General features: G+C 41.3%; 1 protein-coding gene across 1 annotated transcript in view; it reads right to left on the bottom strand.

Annotated features, from left to right (window-relative positions):
* Window positions 1-8,060: 8,060 nt before the first annotated feature.
* Window positions 8,061-15,381, bottom strand: part of UBE2E3 (ubiquitin conjugating enzyme E2 E3) — a 58,246-nt gene continuing 50,925 nt past the window's right edge. The window contains exons 4-6 of the mRNA XM_027731489.2: window positions 13,541-13,673; window positions 11,621-11,768; window positions 8,061-10,583 (exon numbers count right to left, since the gene is read on the bottom strand). Of these exons, the coding sequence (XP_027587290.1) occupies window positions 10,486-10,583; window positions 11,621-11,768; window positions 13,541-13,673 (379 nt within the window). The 3' untranslated portion in view covers window positions 8,061-10,485. The remainder of the gene's footprint in view (window positions 10,584-11,620; window positions 11,769-13,540; window positions 13,674-15,381) is intronic.

Raw genomic sequence — 15,381 nt, 5'->3', positions numbered from 1 at the left:
GTATTGATTTTTACTTATTTTATTTTTCCAAATATGTCTTGGTTCCTGAAGCTGAATGAAAGTATATTTTGGGCACTATTACAGGGTAGATGTGTAAAAGTAGCATTTTGTCTGCAACAAGTAGAGCTATGGTGCTTCTCTTTTTCATTTACAGATACTTTCTGTGGCTGCTCAATCTTGGACGTCTAGTCTTCCCATAATTTATTAATTTATTTTTTAAAAATTGCAATAGCCCTACAGTTCCAGATCCAGCTTTATCCCCAACCCTAGTCCTTGTCTGGGGCTCAGGCTGGTCACTCCCCCAGCCAGGGACCAGAGGATAAGCTCATACAGGAACAAGTCTTTGGGCAGCACGGCCTCTCCCTTTGTAACCTCCATCCTGCAGTACTCCAACCCAGGTCCAGGCTTTGTCTGTCTCCCAAGCCCATCTCTAACTCTAATGGGATAAGAGCAGTGAAGGCCCAGTGGGATCACAGCCGTCTCAGAAGACAGCACGCACGGCAGCCAGGATGGGGAAATCTGCACCTTCCTGCCCACGTCTTTTGTCTCACAGTTGAATTACCATCCTTCTCCCTAGGAAGAGGATGACTAGAGCTGTCCATCTGTTCGTTTGCCACCAGTCAGGACTAGCTCCAGCATGTCAGCTTTATTTTCTTTGCTCCCACTGTCTTGCTCCTCCTGTTTACCAGGGAAGTTCTTTAGACTAGTCCAAGCTTTTGAGTTTTGTTCAGTGAGGCTTTATTTCTGCCCTTTGCATTGTGTTGGATTTTTGCAGCCATAGTGGAGGCTGAGCTGGCCCTCAGTTACTGGCTCTCTGAGGAGCAAAGACCCCCACACTGAGCATAGCTGGCTCCTTGCCACCTGCTCCTGTGATAGAGGATGGGTGTCAGAACAAAGCTGGCGGCATGAATTGGCATGATGAGGTGAGAAAGTAGGGTGCACGGTGCTCCAGCTGATGCTTGCCAATGTAATTGCCCTTCAGGCAATAATTCTTGCCAGTGTGATGGCCTCCAGGGACTTTCTGCAAGCCAGCATAAGCCAGAGCCACTTCTGCTTCCCCATCACTCAGCTGCCATGAGTGTTAACCTTATATTAATTCAAGACTGAACTCCTAGCTTCACATTAGTCAGTTTTTCATAATAACAAGTTGAGAGAAATTGCCTCTTCTTTTGAAATGCTTAAAGTGGAAGGAAAAGAAAGCACTAGCAAGGCTTGGAAGGATGGTTTTGGGAGAAAAATCTTTTGCATTGGTGCACAGTATAAACACCACGAGGAAGGTGTACTCATCTGGTTCTTGCAGCCTGCTTGGCACTTGCTATAGTAAATTGGTTATTCTTAAATGAGCAGAAGCAGCTCTCAAAGCCTCTTTCCCAATGTGTTACTAAAAATGGCTGGAATGTCAGTCAGTTTATGGCAACAAAAACAGGAAAGCAAGAACTACTGTAAACTTAAAGCAGAAAATAACACAGAGACGAGACCTGAAAAGAGCTAAGTCAGCTCCCTCAGTTGTCTGCAATGAAAAAAAATATCTTTAATCTTGGATTCCAAGAGACAGTCAGACCCTCACAGTAACAGTTAGCTCTAGCAGGTTAGAGCTGGTTGTATCCATAGAGAATTTTAAACCTTTCTGTCTCCAGAGCTTCACGTTTCACAAATGTGTCCCAGGACACTGCAAAGACCTCATCTGCTCCCTTCTGAAGAGCTGGGGGATTGAATACCAAGGAATAACTAGCTTGTCATCACACTTTCAAATTGCTCTCAAATAATCTTCTCAGTTGATTCTGTTTTGTGAGCGTTTTTATACTACTGTGTTCCTTAGCTCTGTATAACTGCTATTAGACAAATAAGTTGGGTTGGGTCACAAAATGTACCTCCTTTCTTTGTAGTTCCCCCTCTAAATCGAAATTTGGAGGTCCCCAGAGTCTAGCCAGACTGAATAGCAGGTAGAAGGTCCATCACCTAGAGGGATGAGCAAGAAGGTCCCTTGTGTAGTGGTCAATAGGGAGTATCACTGTGATGGATGGGGCAGATGGGTCATGAAGCACCTGGGTTGGGGGCACAGTGCCATTGTGGGGACCTCCCCACAATGCTGCCCTGTGCTAAACTTCTAGTCTGAATCCTGGCCTGATTGGAAAAAGCCTGGTCATTTTTAACCAGCTTTTCAAGCACTACTGCTGACTGTTTAAATTGTTGAATGTTTAGAAAGCCCACAGCCAAGAAGTATTGGTTCCTACCAGTGCAGCCTGTGGGATGTGGCAGTACTTCTGTAGGATTTCCAGCACATTTTCAGACCCGCAACACATTCAAAGCATAAATCTCATCAATTTGCATCAACCATTCCCCTTTGCAGTTTACGGCTCTGTAAATGTCTTTAATAAAAACCCTACCACAGGAAACGTCTTAAGACAACCGCTATTTCACAGCTTCACTACAGGTTCCTAATGTAAGTTAATAAGGCAAACACAATACCTGACGTTTGCAATGATAATTGCACAGGCCTCACCATGAGTGATGGCTAAATCCGATTGTGCGTGACTTCCATTGCGGAGCATCTGAATTACAGCGTAGGCTGAGGCCTGAAAAATCAATGACTGCTATAATCACTCAATTAAAGCCTTTGAAAATCATTAGCAATTTGATAAATTTAAAATACTTAACCATACATCAGTTTTAAACAAAAAGTGCCAGACCAGCACAACTCCATTTGTTACACCGGGGAACTGCTGCCGGAGGGGTAAACAGGAACAGCATTAGTGCTCTATGGCTGAGTAGGCAAGTGTATCACCGGGGCTGAAAGGCTGAGAAAGACACAAGTCACCTCTGTGAGCTTTACCTGATTTGCAAAGCTGAGCTCACCCTTTGAGTGGCCAAATGCAAGTAAAAAATCAGGAAAACCCTTGCTGGTTTACAGAGCAGTAGTCCCCCACAACTGCCACAGGTTTGGAGAACTCTGAGACCTGAGCAGCAGAACGGACCATGCAAAGGAAAAAAGGAAGCAGAGCCATCAGAGTCCTTCGTTACCAAGAGAAAATCGTTGGACTGCAAAGCCAGCTTTCTGAGTGGGACTCATGAATGAATACAGTCTATAAGAAGAGGAAAAACAACTTATTGGTGCCAGGAGCCTAATATTTAATCTCATAAAGAAACCAGAAACTGAACATGATATTTTACTCCATCTGGACTAAATCTACCCATCTGCAAACATTTAACTTTGAAAGATAGTTGAAAATATCTCTTCTTAACTTGCATATTTGTTTTCCTTAACAGCCTGTTCTTCGGAATCAGTGGCATCTAAGAGCAGCACCGCTATTCTAAATATATGGTCTTTCTTTCTGAGAAAAAAAGAGGCACTCTAAGACGATGAGCAAACTGAAAGACACTGGCCGCTGCACCAACGCCTCCTGTCCCTCTAGGGCTGTTGGACTTTGTAAGTGCTATTTAACTTTGGGAGCTTAGTGAACTGGGGAGAGATGGAGTGTGGGGCTGGGAGCAGATATTTCAGTTATCCGTTGCAGCTTCTTATTTTTAACAATTTTGGGGTAAAAACCACATTTTTAAAGCGAGTTGCCCGTCCTTAGAGTGCAACGCAGCGGCTGTCGAGCAGAAAGGCAGCAAGTCCTCCCGCTGGCATCCATCCCCACGGGCCGCGGGGTTTCTCCCTCCTGTACCCCGGGTGACGGTGTAGGGGGGTCCGGCACCGGCGTGGGAGGACGCCCGAGGGCTGTGTGACCCCGTGGCGGCCCCGCCGGGGTCGCGGAGCCCGCAGCGCCGGCCGTGCCCGGGGCCGTGCCGGGTCGCGGCGCCCCCGCCCGCGCAGCGCGGCCCCGCCGCCGCCGCCACCGCGGGGCTCGGCCGTGCCCGGTGCGGCAGCGACACCTCGCGGCGCCCGCGCCGCCCCGCCAGGGAAAGCCCGCCCGGGAGGAACCCTCTCACAGCGCTTATCCGGCTATTTTTCCTCATGGAAAGGTAGGAAGTTAGCCGGACCAGAAAGGCCAGCATTTGGCTTGATTTGTCCTAGCTTTAGTTTTTCTTTACGGTAAAGTTCAGACACTGGTGTTTCTAATAAGGATAATTCAGGTAACTTTACAGTAAAAATATCAGTTCTATCACTGAATGAGGCTTAAACGATACCTTAATGTTTTTAGTTCTTCGTTAAACCTGTACTTTTGAAAAAAAAAAAAAGTAATTTGGAAACAGTAATGTGTAACAGTGAATAGAATAAAAATGTTGCTTATATGGAATAACTGACCATTCCAGTGAAACAGTAGCACACCAGCTTCCCAGCTAAGAGGGAAACCAAGGCAACAGCAGAAGAGCATGGAGTGTATTAATATTTCCCCTTAGAAACAGATTGCAAGTTCAAAATAATCTGTCACTCTAATTCCACTGCCTATAGATTAGGAACCCTAACTACTGGGAATCTTTTTTCAATATGTAGTCACAGAATCACAGAATATCCTGAGTTGGAAGGGACCCATAAGGATCATCAAGTTTGGCTCCTAAGTGAATGTATGGGGATCGAACTGCAGCCTTGGCGATATTAGCTCCAACCAACTGAGCTAATCAAGAGAGTCCCAGCTTGGTTCGAATTTTCAAAAATGTACATATACTTAAAATGCTGGAATACATAAACACAAGCCTAGATTTCTGCGCTTGCAAGAAGCTGCCTTCCTCAGTGTAAGAATTGCCATCATGCACCACTGTACATCAACAGTAGCTTTATTTCACTTCCATTTGTCACTTCTGCATTTCCAGCCCCCCTGTTGCTGCCTGGCTCAGTGAACACAAGCTAGACTGCAGATTTCCAACCCAATTGTATCCTTCAGAGATACATCCAATTGCTATGTTCTGAGGAATGGTCTCCCACAAGATTTGTGATTCATCCCTGTCTACTTGTATGATATCCCAGAAAACTAATCTCCAGGATGACAGCTCATTCAGCACTCTGGAAATTTACCCACGCTGAGCTCCTCTTTAAATAATGACCTGACATTTGTTCTGTAGAGGGAGACAAAGCCCAGACTGATGAAAACAGCTGGCAGCTCCTTTCATTTGTGCCATTCAGAAGCCAGATGATAATTTGTCCTTGGGGACCCATCACTTCTTGGCAGACAGGACATGTCCACTGCACTTTGCTATTACTTTTGCCGTTACCTCCCACCCCCGGTGCATGCAGCACACAGAGAGTCAATATTCAAAGGCAGACTAAACTAAAGCTGACTGTCAGGAATCGTGAAGGATTTCATGATACTGAGAACTGGGAGGTAAGATCACAGATGAATTTGGTGCTGATAAATACAAAGCAGTTGATATTGGGAAAGACAAATTTGTCAGACCTACAGAAAAGTTTAAATTACCTATTGTTCAGAAAAAATGTTCCAGACTCTCTGAACACAGCTTAATGAAGACATTAGCTACGCAATAATGGCCAAAAAGGCAGATCGTTCCAAACTAATAGGGAAGGCACAAGAAACCAGAAAACATTATTCTAGATGAATTGTGAGTTCACCTTTTGCATACAGTGTGGAGCTCTCATTCCTTTAAATTAGCTAGAGCAGAATTATGAAATGTACAGAAAAGGGTGTCCAGGATAATCAGAGCATCCTCCATACAGGCAGAGAGCAAATAAATGAAGACTTTCTGGCCTGGAAAAAGGAGGTTACTAGGAGCTGATAACAATGATGGTACATAAAATCCTAAATGGGATCAAGGAGAACAGATGCAATTATTCATTATTTCTCACAATACAAAACTAGAAGACAGAAAATGAAGTGCTTACATAGCAGGTTGCATGAAATAATCACCTAACACAGTATTTTTTTCACACAGCCAATACTTAACCTATAGCATTTACCGTCAAAGGGTGTTATGAATGGTAACAATTTAGAATGTTTAAAGATATATTTACCTTGGACAAAAAAGTTACAAAATGCTTCCCAATACTTGGAAACACTACATAAAAGGATAGGGCTGTCCACACCTTAGCTGTGGAAGACCAGTAGCAACAACAGTGAAAGAGAGACAACTCTGTGTATTTATATTCATGCATGTGGGTCCCATCACATCTTACACCTCCTAGGTGCAGAGCCTCTGGTCGCCAAGAGGGTAGAAGTATTTTTCATACTGTGCCTCTTATTCTATCTGTTCCTGGCAGTTTTTATTTCTGTGGATCTCCCAGATTGTTGCTACTATGTTGGATACCATCTATTCTACCCAGCAACAGAGGTAGTCACAACTGCACTCCAGAGACATGCACGCAGAGAGGTGGGGAGAGACAAGCTGAAGCTGGTTTCTCTCCTCAAGGATAAAAAAGCAAAAGCCCCGTTTTGCTGCAAATGTTTCAGTATCTTCCAAGTGCACTACCTGCTCTGGTACCTAAGCTGAATGCATGGAACAGTTGAACATGTCCAGTTCTCATGGACACACTGGCAAGGTCAGGCAGCAGTACAAGCACCCATGGTGTTGTTTCAGTTCTTCCTTTAGAACAGGTGCTCTATTACATGATGTCTCCTGTTGTCCTGGGACCCTCTGCAGCCACTTTCAGTCGGGGTTGGTTAGTGAAGGAAAGGGAGCTGTGGTTCAGCCTTGGAAGTTACAGTGCAATACAAATGCAAGTGGTGCCACCAAGGAGAAGTCAAAGGGACACTACACAAAGCAGCACCAAGTTCTCAAATGCATCTGTTTCCCTGGCTATAGCACGGACTGCAGAAACACAATGCTGGTTTATGGCTGAATCAAATCTCCTTTTAGTCACGCTACTGTCACTGTCCTTTGAAGCTATTTTAGTTCAGGATGCCTGCATAAGCCTTCCTTCTTCCACATAAATATCCAGTGCTGACTTTTGCTGAAGAAAACGCAGGCTCTTGGATTTCACTCGTCAGCCTGGAGTCAGGAGTCCTTGCTGCTTGTGCCCATGCAGACGAAACCACAGGGGTAGAAGACCACAAGATCAATGTAGAAGCTGCTGTGGGCTCAGCTTCCTCCCCTCAGCACTTTGGTGACCTGGGCAGGGCCACAGGGAAGCCGTGCAGCCGAGGCTGCCCTGCGGCTCAGAGCTGCACCCAGCCAGAATCAAGCCCCTCAGCCAGAGCCCTGCAGCTCTCCTGTCATGGTGCAGGCAAGTGAGAACACCGCTGCGAGGCCATAAACCTGGGTCCCACAGATGAAGAAAGGAAGAAGCTTGGTCTCACTGTCTGCAATACCCATGGCCACAAATAGGGGGGTATAGAGCAGGAACTGGTGTGCCACAAAGCGTGGAAGAGTTTCCTCTTCCCCCAAGAGGCAGGGAGGGAGCAGAGCACCAACCAGACCTGTTTCAGTTGTTGTTTTCCTTATGAGGCTGTGCAAGCCTAGCTCGTGGCCTGGGTTACCCTACAGTCTTGCACCCTACGTAAGGTGCACCACACATCACTAATTCACCACAGAACATGAAGCAGCTCACCAAGAACATGTTAGCACAGAAATAACAAGGCTAATATATATTTGCCTTTCCATTGTATGAAATACATTTATTTTTAATAGACTTACATTTACTTATCCCTTCTCACTTGACAGGACAAAGTATTTGCTCTGAATGCAGCCACCGCTTCGGCTGAAAAGGTGTTTGCCCCTCTCTGTTCCTCAGCAGTGTCACAGCTCAAAGGCTGGGACAGCTGGTTCCCACATGAGATCTCCTTATGCCAGATCATTGTGGAAACCAGCTCGGGCAGCTTCCCAGACAGGTGCATGTGTTTCCCCCACAAATCCCAAAGACAACAGAAGATGAAATGTCCATCCAAAATGGAGAGGAAGAGGGGATGCGCAGTATCTTCAGCTGGTCTTTTCACAGAAATGTCAGTTCACTTTTTCCCAAATAGAGAGCCCAGTGACTGGTGATAATAAGATAGAACAAAAAATTAAAACTATAAAAGAGGATCAGTGCCATGCTTTGGTAGTGTCCAGTATTCACCCCAGCACAGCCAGGAAGGAAATAGTTTGAAACATCAGATGCTCTTTGCAACTGGTATTTTGGATATATTTCCAGCAGGGATTTCTTCCCTCCCCATGAAAACAGACACACATTCTCATTTAACAACTAATTGATTTATTTAACAATACAAATTTCTTTCTACTGCATGGTTTAGCAGAGAGAACTTGAGAAACAAAATTAGCTTCTTTTCTTTTTTTTTAAAGTTTAAATGTTTACACAAAAACAACCTTTACTTCAGTAAATATAAAATTTACACACAAAAAACTACATTAAAAAAGAACATAATCATGACAAACCAACAAAAAAAAAAAAAAAAAGGATGGGAATTCAGTGTAAAGGATCCAATTGCAAGGAAGGCAAGATGGGGCAACACTAACAAGGCATCCCATTTGTACACCTAGGTATCTGAAGTTGTAGGTACAATACAAAACCAAAATACATTAAAATTAGAATTAAAACCTGTATTTTTATACCATAATATATTATGATATAAATATCTGTAAATTCTGTAGGCAACACAGTTAATGTGTGAAATACATAGTTTGCTCTCCACTGGAAGGTCACTGGAGTGCTGTAGGAGCACCGTGTCACCCACGAGTGCACTAATGGTCAGCAGTGAGCAGACTTTGACGTCCAGCCCGGCTGTGATAGCCCCTTGTTTCTTTGCCAATCTGTGCTATTTCTCACACATCCAATGACATGATGAGAAACTCTGGTCACCTTCAGCAGTGATTTCCAGCACTTCATCTCCTGGCATTAGTGTGTTACCTGACTTAGGTATATTCACCTGCCAGATCCCATTTCTCATTCCCTTTTGCACTTTATAACCTGAACTCTAAAGCTATCTTGTAGCTACCAAGAGAGACTGGCTTCTAGGTTGAGATATTTGGGATATACAGTTCTTCAAGCCACCTTTAGGAATCTGTAGAAATATTTAAAGTAGGGTGGACAATTCATGGTCAAAGGTTATGTGATACAAAAACAAGGGACCTGTATAGTGATGGTTAACTTTAGACCTAAATCTTTAGCATTTTTTCTATTGCTTTAATATTTAAACTTAACATTCGGTTTTCATATATTAATTGAGCAGAGCATCTCATTGATGGAAGTGCTACATTATCTCCAAAACCACCACGTAGTCAGGGAGACTGTAAAGTTTAAAATTAAGTGTAAGTTTAAAAATCATTTAAAGAAATCAAGTCTCTTTTTTTTTATAATCAATATTGTGACTGGCAACCTATAAAAGCTTAAATTATAAAACTATTAGTGACTCTACTTTTTAAACTGTATGTACTATAAAGCTGTATTTTTGTTACTTACAGATGTTAAAAAATTTCCAAGCCAGAAAGTGAAGGGGGAGAAAAGTAGTCTAAAATAGTTTTGCAGATTTTGTTTTTACTAACAAAGGTTTGTTTCCCCCCAAACTGTTTTTGTGTCATAAAAATCTGATTAAATTTATTCTACTCCTCTCTTTTCTGGGCAGACGATACAGTGTTCAATCATGCTTTGGAAGACCTTTTTCAATGGATAACTGTAGTTCTCTAGATCAGCAAGTCCAACTTGCTTTACTCAGAAACAAAAGCACCAAACTATCTCTAAACCTGGCCCTTGTCCTGCAAAAAAACTTTGTAGCAAGACTGAGGCAGTCTGTTCTGAGAGCAAGACTGGCCCTGAAGCAACCAGCTACATTAACTTCTGGAGCAAGCATATGCAATGCTCTCATTTCAACTTAAGAAAAACCTGAATAGTACTAAATTTAAGAAAATTGTGGAAATTTCACTTGTTCTGTTAAAAACAAAACAGGGAAAACTTAAACAATCCACAGGTGTGCATTAAACATTTAATAGCAAACCCTTGCTTATGTATATTAATTTAAAGATTATCCACAGGGATCTGTGATACATTGGCCCTGCCTTGTTATTATAATTAAATTTATTAAAATATTAATTTAAAATAGGAAAACAAAGAAACTACTCCATGGGGAACATGTTTATTGTGTTTGAGATGATACACTGGGTGCTCTCTGAGCTACAAAGGGAAAAAGGAAATCCTTTCATTACAAACTGACAAAGGTAAAAGTTAAAACAGTTTTCACAACAGCATGTACCACATATTGGAAATAGATCTGGGTTTAATACAAATGACATAATTCCTAGTAATCTACAGCTACCTTTAATAACTTCATACAGATAATGATTTAGGCTAAAATGCACTATAATATTTGGTTGACTTCAGGAACAGTATCCTTAGTACATCACAAAATACATTTTGATATCCCAAAGAAGCAAGACTTGCAAGTAGGCATTTTAAACATAACTAATCTACAGCTACAAACTTCTACTCTTGATAGCATTTACCTTTTTGGGGGGGGCAGTATCCCAGTCTTCAAAAGGATAAAAGCAGAGTAGAATCAGTATAACATATACACAGAAGTCCGTATTGTAAAGGCTATAAAGATTTGTTGCACACTGCAAAGTTGCCTTCTGCACCTTCACACTGCACAAGTAGTTTGTCATTTATGTTGCATATCTCTTGGTCCACTGTCTGGCTATCCTGTCATGTTCTGCTCTGTTGGTCAGGTACTGAGTGGCTATGCTTCCAACCAGAGGGTCAGCTGCAAAAGGCAGGAGAAAATGCATCAGAAACCATAAACAACTAAAACAAAAAAACGAAACCAAAATGAACACATGATTTGAAATACAGCATCCTTTCCAAAATACAGTGTTTGTTAGATCAGAAAATGCTGTGAGATATAGTGGAGCTCTTATCATATAACATTTCCAAGAAAGCACAAGAGGGACAATGAACAGAGAAAGAAAACAGCAAAATCTGTTGTGGTTATGTGCATAGGAATGAATCTTGCCCCAGCCAGGTGCTCTGCCTTCACTCCTGTGGAAGGGCCGCTGCGTGCAGGGGACATTCACTCCTGTCACGGACTTGCACAGGACCTGTGTGTGTGAGGGCATCAGGCCTGCAGCACCACACCGAGGGGACACAGTTTGCTTCAAAAGTCATCAGACCTTTGTACCAAAGAGGCTCATCCATTTCTCCCTGACTATGACCACTTTCTATAAATGAATTGTCACCTCAGCACTATTGCTCAGTTCCTGCCCTGACTGCAGACAATTAGCATTCATTGTGTAATGACACTGGTGGCACAGTTGTTGCTGAGTTCCCAACAGGAATAAGGAACTCTCTTCGAAAAAGGGAGAAATCTCTCTGAACACCACCTCCCTCGTACTTGCAAGATTAAACATTTTAATCGCTGTCTTAAGAGAAGAGACTTCCTATGGCCCCTTCTGACATGCAGGATTTAGGATTTTATAACTCAAGAGTATGCTGTTGCTTTCCTGGATCGACCACTCACTTGCTGGAGTTCCTGCAATACAGACCTTCAATGACATCAGCTTATTTTCTCCATCAAACCTTTGGAAAAAAAAAGACTTAATGCTATTCACATTCTGTTGGGCTATGGGAGTGAAAAGCATCATTAAATGTGGGACACCACATCCAATCAGGAGTGTTTAATCCTAAATTTAAAAAATACTAAATTTTATTTAATCTGCATGCAATCAAGTAGGCAAATTACATTCCACAGCAACTGAGTCAAACAACTAAGAGCAGACACCCAGTGAACTATCAGCTCCTTACCTGGGTTGCAGTCTGTCAGAAGAGAACAAATAGACAGAAGAACCTTTGAAATAGTCAAAGCAGGGCTCCAGTTGTCTTTCAGGATGTCCAGACAGATGACTCCCTGACTGTTGATGTTGCAGTGATAAATCCTGGTACGGAAAGTAACCTGGAATCACAGCATGAGAGACAGGGAGAGAGTCATTCAGTGCTGCCCAGGGATGGTGCCCCTTGGCTCTGAGCAGCCACAGCACCCACGGCGCTCCCAGTTCTGCAGAACTGCTGTGGAGGCAGCTCCACTCTGCTCATCTTCTAAACCACAACTGTTTGAAAGAGGAGTGAGCATTGACTGCAGCCATGGCTGCCTTGAAGAAACCTACCATTAAGAGATTAGGTGCATAAACTGCTTTCACACAGGCCCTCTCTCTGGTACCCACAAAAAATTTAGGACCTACTTTATAGTACTGTAGGTATTTAACAAACACACTGGCATGTCAGGAATGTTCTGATGACAAATATAAATTTATTGTGGTTTCTGAAGGTGAAGATATTGACAGAATTTGTCTGCATGTGCAGTATTAGTTGATCTTTTTCTTTCTTTAAAAATCATAAATACAGACCATGAAAATATTTAAAGAATAACATTTAAAACTCAAGTGTTGTATTTTTCTTGTTAAATTAGCAATGAAATATTTGTCTTACCCTTCATTAGGCAGGATATAATATACAGTCAAAACAATGCTATTACAGTAACTAAATCCATCCTGTTTTTAAATTATTTCAGACAAATATCGATAGAGCATGTGAGCATTATTCTGCACAAACAATTATTTGAGTGCTTTAATTACATAAAGCACAAGAAGATAAGGAAATTTTTCTTTTTCAAACTGATGCAGTGGGGGAAATCCACAATGTTTCCTGAAAATTCAAAAATTATCATGCTCTAAAAAAAACCCAAAACTTCAAGATTTGACTGAGGAATTTGTCTAAAACTCTGCATCACTTCATTATAACATTCTTATGTCAGAACATATTAAATGGTGTGGGTTTCAGAGACGTGTGAGATACATGGAGTGTATATTATTCTTTATGCTGTAATCGCTCTGGGAATGAAAAAAGGTATTTGATTTATAACAATGTTAGAGCCACAAAAAACATTAAATTGTACAATATTGTGCGGTAGAATGTATTTAGTTTTGTGAATGTCAGCAGTGTTTTTTCTGGTGACTCAGTCAAGAATTGTAATTCAGCAGTAAGGAAGGGGAGAAGGGAAAACTTTTAACTTCTTTGATATCCATTAATAAATTACAATTTGTTAAGTGTCCATACTATTTCTGAGCAAGGAATTGACATTTTAGTTTAAGTTAGGATTAGTTTAATTTAATAAAAAGAGCTTTTGCTTAAAAATATTATCAAACAAGGGTGCTGACCTTAGCAGTAGTAAATAGACATTTTATAATAATGGAAATCATCATAGCAATTTACCCAATTTGAAGTCACAATATAACACTCTAGTTGTCTATGTAAACTGATTTTAGCTTTTTAATATTTTGCTAAAAATTACATGATAATATTTAATATAGAATCTGGCTTATAACATAAAGACTTTATTATACATATATTTTAGTAGCTGGAATGAGAAGAAGCAAGCATAAGTAGGTGTTGTGTTGTTTTCTACTACAAATTTCTTGAATCTTACCTCTTGATCAGAATTATCATCTCATTTATCACTTGGTGAAGCTTAGAAACAGACTGCGGTAATGAGGAAATAAATAAGATAGAATTTTTCTGAGACTGCAAGCCAAGATTTTGGACCTTGTAGTTTTCAAGGGACCATAAACAAATCTGATATTCGGAAAGCGATGTGCACTCACTTGGCTGCAAGTTACATTCTCCTCATCTGTGAAAAAATGGTAAACACAGCAAAAACCTTACCCTTACCTTTGGTGGCTTGAATGGATAGTCAGATGAAAATGTGATATCCAGGAAAAAAACGCCTCCTTCATATACAGAACCTGGAGGTCCAAGTATAGTAGATCTCCATTCATAAATGTTATCTCCTTTAGGACCGGCACTGTGTAAAGAACAAAGAAGAGAGAAAAAGAAAGTCAGATGTACCTCAGTGAGAGGCATTTTATGGATTTTCTTCTCCATTCCATTTTGTTTTATAAAGAACACCTGCCTATCTTTCACATCTGCCTAATTTCCAGCTGGTTTCAGTGGGCTCGGTGTTTTACACTGGCACAAAAGCTGAGTACTCTGCAATCCCTTTGGAGATACAGTAATGAAATGGACTGATTGTGATCTACTGGATTTTCACTGCCTGAAACAGATCCCCAGATCTGCTTTCTTGAGTATGTGGTTGCTCTGAGGTTCTACATCACACCCTTCCAGTGACATAATACTCATACACAAAGGAGTTGTACATCTTGACCACATTCATCTTCTCCAAGCATTTAACAGATCACACTTTCACAAAAAATGGGACTTTCAAGTATATTGATACACATTTATTGTCACTTTTTTCATAGGCCAGAGTGAAATGTTACACCCTTGGGCAGCAACACCAGGGAAGGGAGAGAGAATCAAGTAACATGGAATTGAGCTTCTTACAGCACTCAATTTGTCATTCCAAATAACAGTTTTCTTCAGGATATATTTGTGTTATGCCTCTGGGCAACCGGCAATGAGATGAAGAGCCAAAAATAGTTTATTTTAAGAAGTACAATACTGAATGTGCTTCTCACTAGGGGAAGGGTTATTGCATAGTTAATTATTAAAGTAAAGCTTTGAAAGAAAGGATAATGAACCAGCATTTTCTTGACTTATGAGTTATCATTAAGGTTATTATCACACAGTAACCATGAAACCTTCTTGCAAAAAAAAAAAAAAAAAAAGAAAAAATCAAATATGTAATCAAGTCTGGGTAGAAACTAACCTAACCTTCCACAAAAGGGCCTAAATTCAACATCCTGAGATCCAATACTGACTGCTAAGGAAAACAACACAGCTGAGCTCACACAGACATGGTAGATTCATCACATCTATGCAAGTAAGTCAGTAACATAGCAATGTAAAAGATCCTTTCAATTCTCCCCTCCTCAGCATCTTCCCAGGCACCAGCTACATCACACAGACAAGTGGTGAATCGTCCTCATCCTTCCCCCTCTGTGCTCCCAAGGAACAGGCACAGAGGACTGTCATATGTGATTGCACATGAAGCAAGTGACAGGGCACGGCACCACACTGTAGCCTGGGAGTTTCTGGATTATGGAATTGCTCAGTACTCAGAGGAGCCTCCCTGCAAGCCCTCTAAGTGTTAAGGTTCTTCCTATGTAATGTCACCTCACATATTTGTCATACATATGTTTGCAGTCTGTAACACGGCATGTTGGACATTCATCCTTACTGTGTAGTCAAATGTGGAGACAATCATCAGAGACAAGGAATATGAGAATCTGCATTACGCATCTGCAATCCCCACACCAAAAATTTAGCTATTTTTACTTTAAAATCATATTTGAGAAAAAAACCAAAAGCTGAATTTGATTACAAATTCCCTTTCAATTCATAATTTTCCAAGATGCTTTTTATGTTGTAGACATTTCATGTATCAAATGTTGCAGGCCTTTCATAAACAGGACAAAATAATCATGGAATTTGGCTGACATCCTATTTAATTAAAAACAAAAAATTATTTGATGAAGCAGTAGCTATTTTCCTGTTGCCAGAATGAAAGTGGGTAACAATGGAGTGCTGGCCTCCAGAGCACAGCTAGGAAA

Source organism: Pipra filicauda, unplaced genomic scaffold (assembly GCF_003945595.2).
Source record: "Pipra filicauda isolate LSUMZ 115617 unplaced genomic scaffold, ASM394559v2 scaffold5_size6683894_pilon, whole genome shotgun sequence".
Taxonomy (NCBI): Eukaryota; Metazoa; Chordata; class Aves; order Passeriformes; family Pipridae; genus Pipra; species Pipra filicauda.
This window is presented reverse-complemented; position numbering and strand designations above follow the sequence as displayed.